Source organism: Bacillus rossius, chromosome 1, assembly GCF_032445375.1.
Source record: "Bacillus rossius redtenbacheri isolate Brsri chromosome 1, Brsri_v3, whole genome shotgun sequence".
Lineage (NCBI taxonomy): Eukaryota > Metazoa > Arthropoda > Insecta > Phasmatodea > Bacillidae > Bacillus > Bacillus rossius.
The window spans coordinates 50,937,076-50,952,344 of NC_086330.1; the positions used below are offsets into that span (position 1 = coordinate 50,937,076).

The 15,269-nt window shown below is 38.8% G+C and overlaps 1 protein-coding gene across 2 annotated transcripts in view; it reads right to left on the reverse strand.

Annotated features, from left to right (window-relative positions):
- Nucleotides 1-15,269, reverse strand: part of LOC134535866 (excitatory amino acid transporter 3-like) — a 63,156-nt gene that overhangs the window by 19,724 nt on the left and 28,163 nt on the right. For both annotated transcript variants that reach the window (XM_063375209.1, XM_063375218.1), the window contains 4 exons: nucleotides 14,288-14,495; nucleotides 11,008-11,241; nucleotides 6,716-6,910; nucleotides 289-423 (listed from right to left, as the gene is read on the reverse strand). In XM_063375209.1, the coding sequence (XP_063231279.1) occupies nucleotides 289-423; nucleotides 6,716-6,910; nucleotides 11,008-11,241; nucleotides 14,288-14,495 (772 nt within the window). The remainder of the gene's footprint in view (nucleotides 1-288; nucleotides 424-6,715; nucleotides 6,911-11,007; nucleotides 11,242-14,287; nucleotides 14,496-15,269) is intronic.

Genomic DNA, 15,269 nt, shown 5'->3' on the forward strand with positions numbered 1-15,269 from the left:
AATAAAAATACCGAAAAGACAAAAAAACATAAATTAAGCAAAAAATTCCTGTTGTCAACAGGATATAAGCACCACAAAATATTAAGAAACAGGAATATGGTCAACAAATAAAGAAAAACAAAGAATAATGTACTAAAAGAGCGAAAATAACTCACAAATGATGACGACACAAAAATTATACCCAAAAAAAAAAATCCCGTATAAGAGAGCTGAGTGATTATTTTGACGAGTAAGCGAAACAGAATGCCGTACAAGAGAGCGAGGGAGCAGTGGGCCATGGGCACTCACAGCAGCCAGTCCACGGCTATGATGAGCGTGACGTCCTCGGCCGGCAGCCCCACCGTGTCCAGCACCATGACCATGGTGACGAGCCCCGCCTGCGGTATGCCCGCGGCGCCGATGCTCGCCATGGTGGCCGTCACGCTGCGCACACGCACCACGGACACCGTCAAACACCGCGAGCATCGTGAACACGGGCAATCTGAGCACCGCTAACACTTGAGAACACCCTCAACACCACTGACGCAGTGATAACCTGAACACCGTGAGCACTGTGAGCACAGTGACCTCCACGAACACAGTGAACACGTTGAACTCCACGAACCCAGTGGGCGAAGGTTTGTATTTGACCCACCTAACTGCTGTCCATATGTTTTTGTGAACTTATTATTGGAAATTGATAAATTCTGAACACGTACTAATTAAAATACCCTTAAAAATAGATAACGAGAGATATATAAACACAAAAAAAAATGACCAACAAAAATATAGATTTTAGATAAACCGGATTTATTTAGGTCGAAATAATTCAGACATCCTTTCACGACTAGTATCTAACTAAATGCAGACATTTAACTAAAGGATCCATTTGTTAAAACTGCATTAGTAAAGAATGGATCTTACAATTCCGAAGCGGCCAGAGTTTATTCAGAGTGTGAACATATTTCACTCCAAGTTTGGTGATAAAAATTATGAATTTGTTTTAGCAGTTTTAATTGAATGGTTTTTAGATAAGCCTTATTGGGCTGTATATTAAGACACACTGACTGAGTTCCATAACTCAAGCAACTATGAAAAAACCACGGAGTGTTTCGGACTCTAAGCGTGGAGGATCGTGCATGTCTTGCTTCGATTAACTATAAGAAATAACAAGAAATTAACTGACACTTCTAAGAAGAATGCCCCGTAAAATAACGAAGTGTTATAGGTATAAACCACACCATATTTTGACTTCCAATTAATTTTAAAATGGTGCTAATTTTAAAACGTATAATTTTAAATTAATTTATTTTAATTAGTTAAATTATTGTTAATTTTAAATCAATGTTGATTTTAAAACATGTTAAATATGCACATGCAGAGAAAAAGAGTGTTTTTGATGTAGATCAATACTGTTTGTTAATGAAGTATTATTATGATGATTATTCTGAGTTAAAGTTGAAAGAAAGAAAAAAATTACTATCCGTACATCTACGAAGGTATCCGTAAATATATGAAGATTCCTGGATGATTTGTTACCATTGTTATTCTAAAATTCAAGGTGAAAAATTTCAACGGTACACTTGTTATAACTCCTGAATCCATCAGTTCGGGACTTTTACTATCCTGGCATATTTGGTATTACAAAAAATGGTTCAAACCATATTTTCCCCTCGTTTCATATTTAACGGGAAGGTGACAATCTAAATGATTAAACTTGACGGACGAGCAGAGGGTACTAGGAAAGGGGTAGGGGGGTAAGAGGGAGAGAACTTTGGTTGTTTCCGCGATCAGACTTGGTATTAAATTTCTGTGTAAACATTTTTTAAGTTACGTGTGTACTTACAGCACATCATCTTATTTGTAAATTTGCAATTTAGTGACAATTTTACATCTTGAACTGCAATCGGAGCAAACACTTTGCACTGATTTTTTTTTGTAAATGTCACAGAAATATTCATGTAAAATTTCAAATATTTGTACATTTGTATATATTTACAAAATAGTGTTCGCAGTAATACTGGATTCAGATTTTTACCCGGGAATTTATTCTTTGTGTTGTCCCAGTACCTCCAATAGTTATAGTTATTTTTAAACCGTTTCCTGAATATGTTCCATTTATAACTGTGCACATTAATAAACATAATAAAACAAAATAATGTCAAACTATGAAATAATCGATTTTTTTGTGATTTAAAAACTTATGAATAAATGAAAATTCCATTACAATAAAAACTTATGGTCAAATTTTCGTAAGAAATAATTAGCATTATCTTGAAAAACGTACGTCAAGTATGGAAAAAATAGCTACAGTAATGTGTTGCACAAAATTACAATATGCATATATTGTAGTATTACAAACTTATTTCTTGGCATTTGGAATCTTTTGTAAAAGGTTAGAAAATATTACTCTGTGTAGCTAGATGACTACACTCAGTTCAGTGATCATTGCTTAGTCCCCGTTCAAAAGCAGAATTATTTAATGGGCTCCAAACACTCATCTTTCATTGAAAATACCTTAATAAATAACATTTTAGTGGAAACATAATTTAACATATCTTGGGGTTACTGAAAAAAAAATGAACCAATGAGATAAATTTAACTTGCCAAATAATTTTCAATGGCTGAAATATCCACATAAAATATGTCTTGCACTTCCGGACTTCTTATGGACACAGAAACAGTTAGTTATCTTCCTAGGTCATAAAAAACACCAAATTAGAGAATCATGATTTAATAGCAATTTTCCAATAAACCCGTTATATGTTTCTACTTTAAATACATTTAAGGCAAGTCTTTCGTTTGATTGTAAAATAAAAATATGAATTTGAACACATAAATTTATTTTAAAAAGTTTCATAATGTAAAACTTGTGAAATCTCATGTGTTGATTGTATAAGTTAACTTTAATAAAATGGAGCCCATGGTGAATATCTTTTGAAAATATAATTCAATTCTTATATATGCTCGTTGGAAAATATGTCACAGTTTAATTTTCTGGAGTTGGCAGAACTTCATACATTATTCAGTTTCCCAGCTGTTCGGGATAAGCGTGCAAGCTGCAGGTTGGGAAGAGGCGACTGTTTCCGTGCTTCCACGAAACCACGTTCGCGACTGCTCAGGAAAATAACTTCTGCGAAGAGCTTTAGAGATGAGCATTTTTTTCTCCCTTCTATATAGAAGATTTTCAATTGTTTGAGTTACATGGTTTGTCACAGGAAATCTTAGATTTCCGGTTGATCGGTGTTCAAAAAAACTGTTTATCAAAAGAAAAGAAAAACTTCGGAATTTCAGAGCACGCGAAAAGTAAAATATTCATCAAGAGTAAGTACCATTACGTTTGCGTTGTAGGAGTAGAATTCTTGTTCTAAAAATCAATAAGTACAAATAAATAAAATAGAAGTGTTAGTGTTTAAGGTAGTGCTGTGCTATTTCTGAATGATTGCTCTTGTATTTTAAAAATGCCAAATATTATTTTAGAAGAAGGGGAAAGCCTGCTACCAGTTTATGGTACAGATGTCTTTTTGCGGGAGCATGTCACGTTATAAACACCTGTAATTTTCTTAGAGAGTTTAGTATATTGACAGTATTCTGAACTGTATACTGTTATACATATAAACCTGTATAACAGGTTAATTTTTGTAGTTATTTGGCTATTAATTATGTTGTCCCTTTGATGTATGGTAGTTCTGTTAATAACCCTGCATAACTCTAAATGTAACACTTTCACACGACGCGACGTTTGTCTTACATGCCTAAAATATCACAAAATACTGAGGGTTCCCTGTTTAACTGGAGCACGTTTTCATATAAAACGGTTTTATTTTTTTAAATAATTTCCCATTTACTAGGAATATTGTTAAAAATAAGAGAGTAACATATAATGCGCATGTCATAAATGACCAGTTTCTCAAGAAACTTTAAAAATCACATGGTATCTCTAAGCTTGTCTTTGGCGTGGGCTTAAGTAATTCCAAAATGTGTAAGTCATATTAGTTACATTTAAATTCAAATCTTAGGTGAGACGTATTTGGCTCTGCAATATTGTTTTTTTTTTTTTTTACTCAGCTAACAGGGTAGCGTAATCTGTTCTTATTAATTAGTTTTTTTTTTAAATAGAAGCTTAAATCAAAAAGTTGAGTAGAGTAAGTTGCTGAGTACAACGTCAATGTAACATTGCAGATTTATCGTAAATGTTTTCCTGGATGTACAAACATCACAAGTAATGGTAACAAGAAAGCTATCCTTTATAAATGTTCCTCGCGACAATAATTGCGTCTGCAATGCGTACACGAGGGTAACTAGTGGTGGGCTAGCTCCCTATTAAGATACCCTAATGCAGACACATTACGTTCGCTGCAGTGCGCTTGCCCCGCGCGATCGAGCTATGGCCTCTTGCCAACGCGACGTTCTCTCAGATAACACACTACAACATTCCCAGCTCTTAGTTCCGATTCTTGCCACGCCAGGCCCTGGATTAATTTTTTTGATCCTAAAGAAATATGTTAATTTATTTTTAGAGAATGAGGCTATATATTGTAGGTTTTTTTTTTTCCTTTATCAGCAAATGACTGCACTTTACAATTTATTTTTTCTCCTGAAATTTCGCAACAAATGTTGAATAAAAAAAATATTGTAATAGTTTAGAGAATTTTTTTTCCTAAAAAATATGTCAATTTCTACATTTACCGGATCAGATAATTTTGTTACTAGCTAGAAGTGAATGATCTAAATTATATCAGTTTATCTGCATAAATTTTCTCTTAACCAAAAGTGCAAATTTTTTCCTAATCTGTATCACTTTCGTTCCCAAACAGTGCTAATTTTTTTCCCTGAATTTATATTTCAAGCATTTTGTCTAGGTATGTATATATGTATATATATAAATCTGAATTGCAAGCTTTCGTGAATATATTCAATAACTACTTCTAGGATTATGGGTTGGGGCACTTTCCGTGGAAACGATTTTATGTGCTAAGTATCGAAATGTATAATTGCAGCCATTTCCAGTGGTGGTCAACAACTGAAGGCCTGAATCGTTGCACATTTTTTATACACAGTTATTGACAGCTGAGCTGTGATTGGTCTCTGCCGGTGGCCACGATTAAAGGAGGGACTGACCAATCAGGAAGTGTCTGCATAGTAAGTGCAGCAGCATGGATAACTCTCGGATGGTGAACGGGTCATGATTGTGGATAAAGAAAGGCTATGGAGAAAAAATTGATATTAAAGTTTACTATGTGTTCATTTAAGCCGGTGATGCATAAAGTTGTGCCAAAACATTAACACAGAGAGGAGGTATAACAAACCGAGATGTCTTTTTTTCATCATCATTTGAGATGTTACAGTTTCACAGGATGCATATTTGAATGATTTAATCACCAATATTTCCTTCAAAGTTATGTATTTTTACACGAATTTTAAAGTTAGACTATTGGTAATATGGCAAGGGCTAGGAGACCAATAACAAGAACTGAAAAAAGTTTCTGGGTGACCTAAATCGTAGATCATATCCACAATATACTACGCACTCGGGCAAATGTCACCTGTGCATTGGCTAAACTGACATTCTAGACGTCTAAACTGAGAAGCCTGTGTTTCGACAGTTCATTAATTAAGGATTCTTCATTTGGCCCTTAATCATTCTGACAAACTGCAAATAGCAAAAACAGCGCAAAGTTTGAGTGTTAGCCCTTCGCGTTAGGAATTCAAGAATTTTCTTGGTCTTTAAAAAGAGAACGGAAAAATTGTCTAATTATTTTTTTGATACGTTTAATTCAAATAATCATTGATTTGTGCTGCTTCTAATGTTGGTTCACGGTTATTCTAAAGGATTCAGGACCAATGAGAAACCATTTAACAAAGAATAAGACATGTACCTAATCATTGTTAAAAATTTTTCTCCTTCATTTTACGAAGAACGCTTTATTCTAAAATTTACGGACACTGAGTGCACTTGCTTTGAACATGAATCCAATAGAATATCCTTAATATGTTGTCAAAAATTATAAAAATTGGTTAAGTCTGCAGTATCAACACCCTTCTTTTGTTCACGTGTGTATTTACCAGTGTTTAGAACTTAACATACAACTTGTAAGTCGAAATAAGGCGTAGTTTCCACGAAAATTCAGTTATTTGAATTTACATAGAAATATTCGTTTATTTGAGTCAAATACTTCATTGAAAAAAGTACGTATTTTTTCTGTAATTTGAAACTATATATTTGTATATATACGTATATATAAAAATCTATTATATTCTTCCCTAGAGGTCGTTGATCCTGCGAACTTTGCCGGTCCGTACCTCTTAACAATAAACCATCAGCAGGGGCGTGCATATTTCGCGGAAAGATTTCGAGACTAGCTGAAAGTGAAAACACTGTAGCATCGTCTGTGTTTCGTGATTTGGTCGAGTTTCTTTCAGGTACCTACACGTATTTCGTAACAACACCGATCACGAAAATAATCCAGTGCGGAAGCAAGCGCGTCCTGAGTCGGCTCCGGTCAAATAATAAGGCAACGACTTCTCTCGCAGACGGCCGCCAATCGCAAGGAAGAAACCACAGGTGCGGGTATACCTACCTCGTTCCAGTCTAATAAGAGTTCAGATCTTTTCGCGAAAAAAATGCATGCCCCTAACCATCAGTCGTGGGGAACCTGTGTGAATCGCTTGAACGAGTGAGTCGGTCCGAGGCAAGTGGCAGTCGGAGCCTGCGGACACGCGACGTGGGCCGCACCTGACGGCGAGGTACTGTCCCGCGCTGAGCTGGCGGCCGCGCGCCTGCGCGATGAACAGCGCCGCCACCGCCTCGTACAGCGCCGTGCCGTCCATGTTGATGGTTGCGCCGATGGGCATCACGAACTTGGACACGCGCGGGTCCACGCCGTTCCGCTCCTCCAGGCACCGCATGGACACCGGCAGCGTGGCGTTGCTGCGAGAAAACCAGATCAACTCATACTTATTTCAACGCAGTTTTTTTTTTGGACATACGCCATTAGTTTGACGCCAACCGCCGGTGCTCCCTCTGGTCCGCAAAGGTCGTTATGCCACAACAACACTGGCTCCGAAGTGCGACGAACACGCCCGAGCGTGATCTTCACAAAGTGTAAGAAAGTGCACCGCAACGAACGCCGCGACGACGACAGCGCCCGGCCGGGTGTGGCAATGCGCCTAATTAAACTCTTGATTATTTTGTTAATTAGAACAACCAAATTAATAACAATTTAAAAGAAGGGTTCATGTAAGGGTAATTATGTCTAATTGTCTTATAAGCATATGTTGTGTAATTTGTTTCTAAGTCCAAAACTGGTCGGGTCGGTTTTCCCGCGTTCCACGCGTTTAGGCGCGAGGCCGCCGGGCGGTCTCGCGCTCAGTCTGGATCGGGGGCTCATAGGGGTCGGACGCTTCGCGAACGTCGGGCCAGCACTTCTAGTTTCTCATCAACATTTCAGCAATAGTGTAAGTGTCTACAAACCTTTCAATTAGCTCGGCGCCGACCCCACTTAAGTCGCACGATACTTCGTGCGACACTTAACTTAATATTTAATTCCCTTTAGGGATTTTTAACGTAATACGTAAGGCCATGTCCAGTTTAAGGACCGCGTAATATTGGCACGCAGTTTTCGGCTCCAGTAGCCAATTAATTGTTATCGTCGAGAATCTTGTGAAAGACTGAATAACTTTCATATTGTAACTTTCATCATGTTTTAGTGTAATTAGTAACATGTGTTTTAAGTGACCATCTTGCCACGCATTGAGACTTTACGCGTACGTCGCTCACTGACGTGATTGCATAACTTTTCGAGTATGTAATTTTGTTGCAAGCTAGACTGCAAACCACCCTAATCACGGGGACTCCGCTATTAGTTAACTTTTCTGTATAATTTGTCGCGTCCACAACTCCGTGACTGTATGCTAAATCTTACTCAGAGACACGTGGCCACAGCTTCAACCCGTCGATCCACTTTGCAATCTATCCTGGTCGCGCGTATTATTCGCCGGCGTTTACGTGTGTCACAGCGGTACGACAACGGACGCGGCCAGTAAAAGGACCATCCAGTGTATCGACGTTGAATAAAGTGCAGTGTTCTGATAATCTGTTTATTAATTATTTTCAAGGCGTCCTGGGTGGCCTAAACAGCCCAGGTAATTTCGGAACGTAATTTTCAAACTCCGAGACGCACTCCTGCCTGCAGCCACGAGGCCGAACCCCCGTTAAAACCCTGAGATCTTTTACAATACTAATAATTAATTAAAAAGCTAAAACCAGGCAGCGGGAGTGGCGTCAAGCTGTTTGTCACTGTTTGTCAAGGAAGTATTCCAAAAATCAAAAATAAATAAATAAAACATATGAAAATAAAAAAAATTGGTTGTCTGTAAAGTCGGTTTACGGACGAAAGTTTAACGTGACAACGTCATAACAAAACATTGATGAAATGATTGCATACTTTCATGAATAAAATTGAATCATTTTTTATTGAATTATCACTTTTTGTATGGATACAAAGGAGTGAAATAAAATCTACAATTGAATTGGTAAATTTACTTTTATTGCCACTCATTAATTCAAATATGTTTATTACTTTAACGAAGAGATTATTTTAACCATAACTTTTATACATGTTTGCTATTTAACTTCTTCCAATCTGTGTTATTCTGTTAAGGATAGGTCGATGATAGGATAAGTAGGAAACGAATGGGAGTGTTTCAAGTTTAATGTGCATCGAAAAAGTCAAATCGATGGTTGTTCCATTCGAGTGGAAGAGAGATAGTACGCAAGCGTACAATGAGCGTAACGGGACACAGAGTAACGGGACAATGTGCGTAACGGGACACTTTTTCGTGCGTGCAGCCAGCGTTCATCGATTTATTGGACGTTATCACGTCAAAAATTCACAGAATCAGCTGATGTCGGACAAATGTAACTAACGATGAAACTAAACAAGTATCATGGACAACACAACGACGGCAGCACATACGAAAAAAATTTTCAACCTCTAAATTTCAGACAGCACATGAATTCCGTTGAAGGAACTTAGTCTTAAAAATAATTTAACGACACAGACCAACACAGTGGGCTAACAATGACGAGACATGTTAAATGCAGGCAGACACAAACCTGTACAAGGCAGCAACAAAATCTTTAATTATACACAGAAATAAACACATTTGTTTTACTTTAACAAACGATTTCTTTTGCGAACCATTTGCCAATAAATAGTTTTGTAATACTACGAGAAAGATACTGTAACTTTATACAATACATGGCTATGGTTATTTTTGGATGTATGAAATAAGTTCTTTCTAGATTATACTGCGTATTTCTTACATAAATTGGCGCATGATTTTATATTTTAATCTTTTTTTTCATTTTGGTCCTTGATCCGCTATACAATAATCTTAGCCCAAAAAAATATAAGAACTGTTAATTTAAAAGTGGCACCAACACACACGGGGTCTACTCGATCTTCGTTTACGTAATCTTTAGTTCATACATTTGCAATCCAGCGGCAACAGGGAAACATCTATGCTAAGAGTATTGCTATTAATTGGTCTGTTACGATTGGAAGTCCATACGATCGATTTTAACATAGAAAGCAAATAGTTCATGCTTAACCAAATAATAGCAGCAGCTCATGCGGTCCAGCTTTCGTATTTGTTGATTTTTTAACAAGACTTATAAAACCTTCTAGTTTTTAATAGGTACTTAAAAATCATTAAAGGTCTTATTATGTGAATGGATTTTGTCTTAAAAGCCTATATTTAATATCGAAATTCTGACGAAATAAAGAGCTTCAGGAAAAAGTTATCTAAAATGACGGGATAAAATAAAGATAGAATAATCGGTATTTTTCATACATGTAATTTATATTAACTGATTGTTTGTCAATTATTATCTAACATTTTAGTCTGATTATATAAATAACCTCGATATACTCCTTACGAATTCCGGACATAACTTCTCGCACTGTGTCGATCCGAGATCATAGTCATGAAATTGAAGGTAGATAAAGTCATCTCGAAGTTAATAATTTTCTTAATTTGTTGCTAAAAACACAGTGGTGCAACAACAATGTGGTCGAAAAACTGTCGAATCAGTTAGTGAAACGAGCTCACACCTAGCCATGAGAGTTCTCTTTAACATTCTGATGCTGACTGATATGTTAGTGGACTTACCTGGCAACCTTTGCTTGATGTGGTGTACGCCATGGGGGAATCAACAAAAACAGTAAAAAAATTGTTTTTGTTGTTCACGGAGGGAGAAGCTCTAAATGATTCGTTATAAAATTTCATTTAATTAAAACTGTTGGCACTATACTTCAATCTAAAAGAAAATGATTATGCAAGGATAAGGGTTGAAATGGTGAGGTGGAATAGCCACAAAAAGAATTTTGTTGGGAAAAAAGTGAATAAGTGCCTCTAGGAAACCCACCAACGTAATGCGATGTCCACCCCATTTTCCAAAATCTGAGACTAACCCCACCAAGATCGCTTCTTTGAGAAGTGAGTAATCTGGCCCCTAGACCCTGTTACCTGAGAAACTAAAAACGAATTAATTAATATAGCGCTGTTTTTGTCTACTGCTCATGGATAGTCGCTGGCTTACGACTTGCCGATAAAACGGTCAAAATCTACTGTTGTGTGATGACAAGTGCGTTTATGTATAAGTGGTACCTTCTCCAAGAGAATCGGGCTTCTGAGAAAGTCATTTAATTCAAAATAAAATTTAAAACTTTAAAAAAGCTAGGATTTTGGCTGTAGCTACTTCATGGTCGAAGTATAGTGCTTCTTCTTTTTGTTATAAATTCCAATCGCCATCATCAGGGTATCAATTGCTTCAGAAAGCAACAGCAACAGCTTCACATTTGTATTTGAAAACTCTTTGTTACCATATAACTCTCTGTACTAAACAGTATATTGCCGAAGTACTGTACACAAAACCAGACATGTCATCACGCGCTTACTTTGAGGGGGAGATAGCAGTGAATTATGGAACAAGCAATTTTTTCTGCAAGAAATAACACCAACCTGGACGCGGTACCGAACGCAGTGGTTATCGCCTCAGCCATGTTGAGGAGGAACCTGAAGGGCAGCTTCTTGGTGACGATGGTGTAGAACAAGGGCAGGACCACGAAGCCGTGCACGAGGAGTCCCACGAGGACGGTCATGAAGTACCAGCCCAGCTGGCCGGCCAGGACGCTCAGGCTCTCCATGCTGATCACCTTCGCTGCGATCAGGAACATCACTCCGAAGGGCGAGATCCTGCGATCACCACAAGAAGTTCTTCTTATTGGCTCCAAGAGAAGATCCCACTGATACAAGCACGGTTAAGCCGAATGGTTATGGAGGAGTCAAAGGCAATGATTGTTGGGTTGGTTTCCACTGCCTCTCATATAGCTCCTCACCAAACACATCCAGGTTGCGATGGCACTGGGGAAACATTGATCATAGAATTCAGCCTTTCCCGGGAGTACATGCCAGTAAATCCAGAACGTTAAACCATTGCAGCAGTTCTTCTGTTGAAGAACCTTATACAAGTAAAGAGAAAAAACCTGTTCACACATCAAATCAGGGGTAAGTCCCACGGTGTCTCTGCATCAAGCAATATTATGGCGGTAACCACCAGTCTATTTTCTCGCACAGAGAAAAACTCAACTCACCATTGCTCCAAGATTCTTTAAACAGACAGATTTTCAAACAGTACAGCCTCATTATCTCAAACTGTTCAAAGTACAGTGGTACACATAAACAAGTAACGTGATAATTTTTTTCTTTCTTTCTTGAGCTGATTTATTTTTGTGGTACTCCTCCTGACAGAACTTGCATAGCCCAGGCCTATCTAGCAGGTTACTGCTAATTTTCGGTTAACTGCGTTTCTTAGGAAAACATAATCTTTTCCCAATTGCTAATATTTATCTTGTAGTTAACGAGGAAATTTGTTTTATCAGTGAAACCAATAAGTTGATTTTTTATGCTAAACATTTTATTATTTTGGCTGTCAATTGGTTTTGTGTTTTAAAATTAGTTACGCTATCAGTTATTTATGTAATATTATTGTTTAGCATTGTTTTATGTTATTTTGTGAATTTGGTTAATATTTTGTATTCAAGTTTTTGTTTTATATTATATGGAATTAAATTTTGTCTTTGTATTATATGTTTTAATAGTAATGTAATTTACCTGAATCAATTGTTTGTTGTGTTACTGAAATGGTAAATACTAAGGGGAAGCAATTTTCGCAGGAAAATTTTTAAAGCCCACTAGACTGCAATATGGTACGCCTGCGCAAGTAAATTTTTCCTTGTAATTTGCGGCCGCCGGCAAGTGAAGCCATGGCCTTCTTTGAACGAGCCATTTAGGACGTCTTGCTTCCGCACTGAAGTACCTTAATTGGTGTTTAAACTAAGATATGCACCTGAAAGAACCTTACGGAACACAGACGATGCTAAAGTGTTTTAACTCTCAGCTAGTCTCGAAATCTTTTTGCGAAAAATACATGTTCTTATTAATACCATATTGGTTCTTTAAAAAAAAAGAGCCTTTTTTTATATGTTACATGAGGAGTTAAAATTTTTATCTGAAACACTGGTTTCCCGCGATTGCCTCAGGAAACGTTTCGGTAGGCAATCGGCCCTTAAGGCAAGCACTCACTACGAGTGGTAGTAAAATGTTGACTTTGCAAAGATTATTTCCGTGGATTTTTGTCTGCTGTGATTTTGCTGCAGTGGAGTCGTCTGAGGATTTGTATTGACCCAGTATGGGAGGTTATAAAAAACATCACTCAACCTGTTGGGATCTGGTGCCCTGTCAGTCGAAAGAAAATATAATTGACCGGTGTTTTAAACAACTAAAAAAATTATACTTTAAGTGTAACTAGTCGATTTTCCTGCGGTGAAAAATAAGAATATAATATTTAGTCTAGAGATACCAACCAGTTACACTGCAAAGCTTAAGCGTTACTCTTTTAGCATAGAACTTTTCATTACGAATAAAGGGAGAATAAAATTTTTGTATTCAAAGAATGTTTACGTGAATGAGAAAGAGAACGAAGATTTTCATAGTTTTGGGTATGTGACATATGGTTTTTTAAGGCTGTTAAATTTGAATCCCCACTTACTTTTAATTGAGAAAAAATTAAACGCTTATTTACAACTAAGTATACAGTAACGTTTGTGTGGGTTGACTTAGTTTTTAAAAATAACAAATATAATTTTTTTCATTTCCAGAGAAGGAGGGCAATTGCAGCCTTGACTTACCACAGTGTAAAAAAATATCTGAAATAAAATTACTTAAAATTTTCTGAATTTCATTTTCATTGATACCTGCGATTTCATTCATTTTACTTTAAAAGAGCAGCTGAAGTGAAATCCCAAACGTATGGTACAATCCGAGTAGGCACACGAACCACCCAAGTACGATCCTCTGCTTACTATTAAAAACAAGCAAGCACAAGAGAACTCAAGGAGTGGACTTTACTGCATGATTCAAGACGAACAAGCAGTAGAGCGATTTAAGAGTGGTCCACGATGCGTGAATCGAGACTAGCGAGAAAAAGAGCTATCCAAGAGTGGTCAATACTGCAACAGTAAAGACGAGAAAACACAAGAGCAATTCAAGAGCTGTCCACACTGCATGATTCAATATAAGCAAGCACGAGAGCAATGCGTGAATGTTACATACTGCATGATTCAGGATGAGCAAGCACAAGAGCGATCCATAGGGACCGGAAAAAAAGGCGCCGGTTCAATGACTTTATACGTATATTCGGGCAAATGTTACCCACTCATTGGATGCTGTCTTGTGAGACATCCAAAGTAGTAGCCTATATGCTTATTTAGAGGTTTGGTTGAGTGTTGTTCCTCATTGGCCCAGTGTCCTCCAGATGAGTTGTGAGCCAATGGCAGAACAAGCTTTGGGGTACAACTATAGGTACATGGCGAAATGAATCCGCGGAATTGCCTAGTGTCCAGCAATCGGTGTGTGGTCTTCACCAGGTTACTCGAGACGAGCGTGCAAATTAGTAGTCCCAGAGCAGGGGCGCAACAACTAAATTTCCAAAGGGAGGGGGGGGGGGGCAGTAAACCTTTTTATAAAGAATCATTGGTCCTCCCCCGGGAAAATTTGTATTTCAAGGTGGAACATGGAGCTATTTAAGCAGTTTTATTATCTAAAAATTGATTACACAGCAATTTCTTTGCCCCCGTTTTCCCCCACTTCATGGTTTCAAAAGGGGGGGGGGGCAAATACCCTTGCCCCCCCCCCCCTGTTGTTGCGCCCCTGTCCCAGAGTGCTGGAAAGCGGCGCTCACCATATGACCCATCCGGTGATGACCATCATGGCGGCGGAGAGCGAGCGGAAGAAGGCGAGCAGCGGCGCGGCCTCGGCGCCCATCCGCGCGATGGCCACGCCCATCACGACGGCGAAGACGACCAGGCCGAGGGTGTTGGTGCCCGGCACGTGCACGCCGCCGATGTCCCAGTCGTGCAGCGTCGAGTTGGCCGGCGGATCCTGCCCCGCTGCGAACCGCCACACTCCCGCGCGTGCGCTCGACCGCCCTCCCCGGCGGCTATTTTATTTTTCCTAACCTAAATTAAAACTAAGTGTGTTTGGGAAGGGTCCGGGTTAGGGAAAGACTCTAAGTGCGTCTCAGGCCGATGCCTATACGCTCTAATCATGCAGGGATTAAGCCATGCGGGAGAGGGAGCATGCATCGTGTGCTAGGAGGGGGATTGGCCACCCATGGCAGCAATTGGCGCCATGACTAACTCCCCTCACTGACTATTCTAGACTATAAACTAGATAAGTTGGGCCCAGGTAAAACCTGCATAGACACAGGGAAAACCCTGGGCACTTACATGAGGGATGCAAAAATTCATGCATAATTGGCAAGCAGGTTGAATACGGGAAACAGAAGGATGGTTCAGGAAGAAGAGTTGGACAGAGTAGAAAAGAGTTTACCATGCGGAGGGGTTGGGGGCTTTCACATTGCTGTGCCCATTGATTTTGAGTGGCACTGGTTGTTTCGGGGGCGACTTTAGTCGTTTCCCGCCAGGCTGCCAGCCAGCCAAGTTAAGTGAAATAACATAATTTAATTATATGACCTCAGCTCCTAGGTTGCCCCAGTCGCCGCGGCCATGTATGCCCGACACATTGTGCTGCCAGCCTGGGCATGTCAATCATTGGCTAGTCCAATGTTGCTTATTTTCACCGTGGTTCGTCACGTGCCCTGTGGTTCTTGGCGCTGTCGGAATTACTCCGCCAGAGGAATGACTAGCGGCATTCCGACAGCG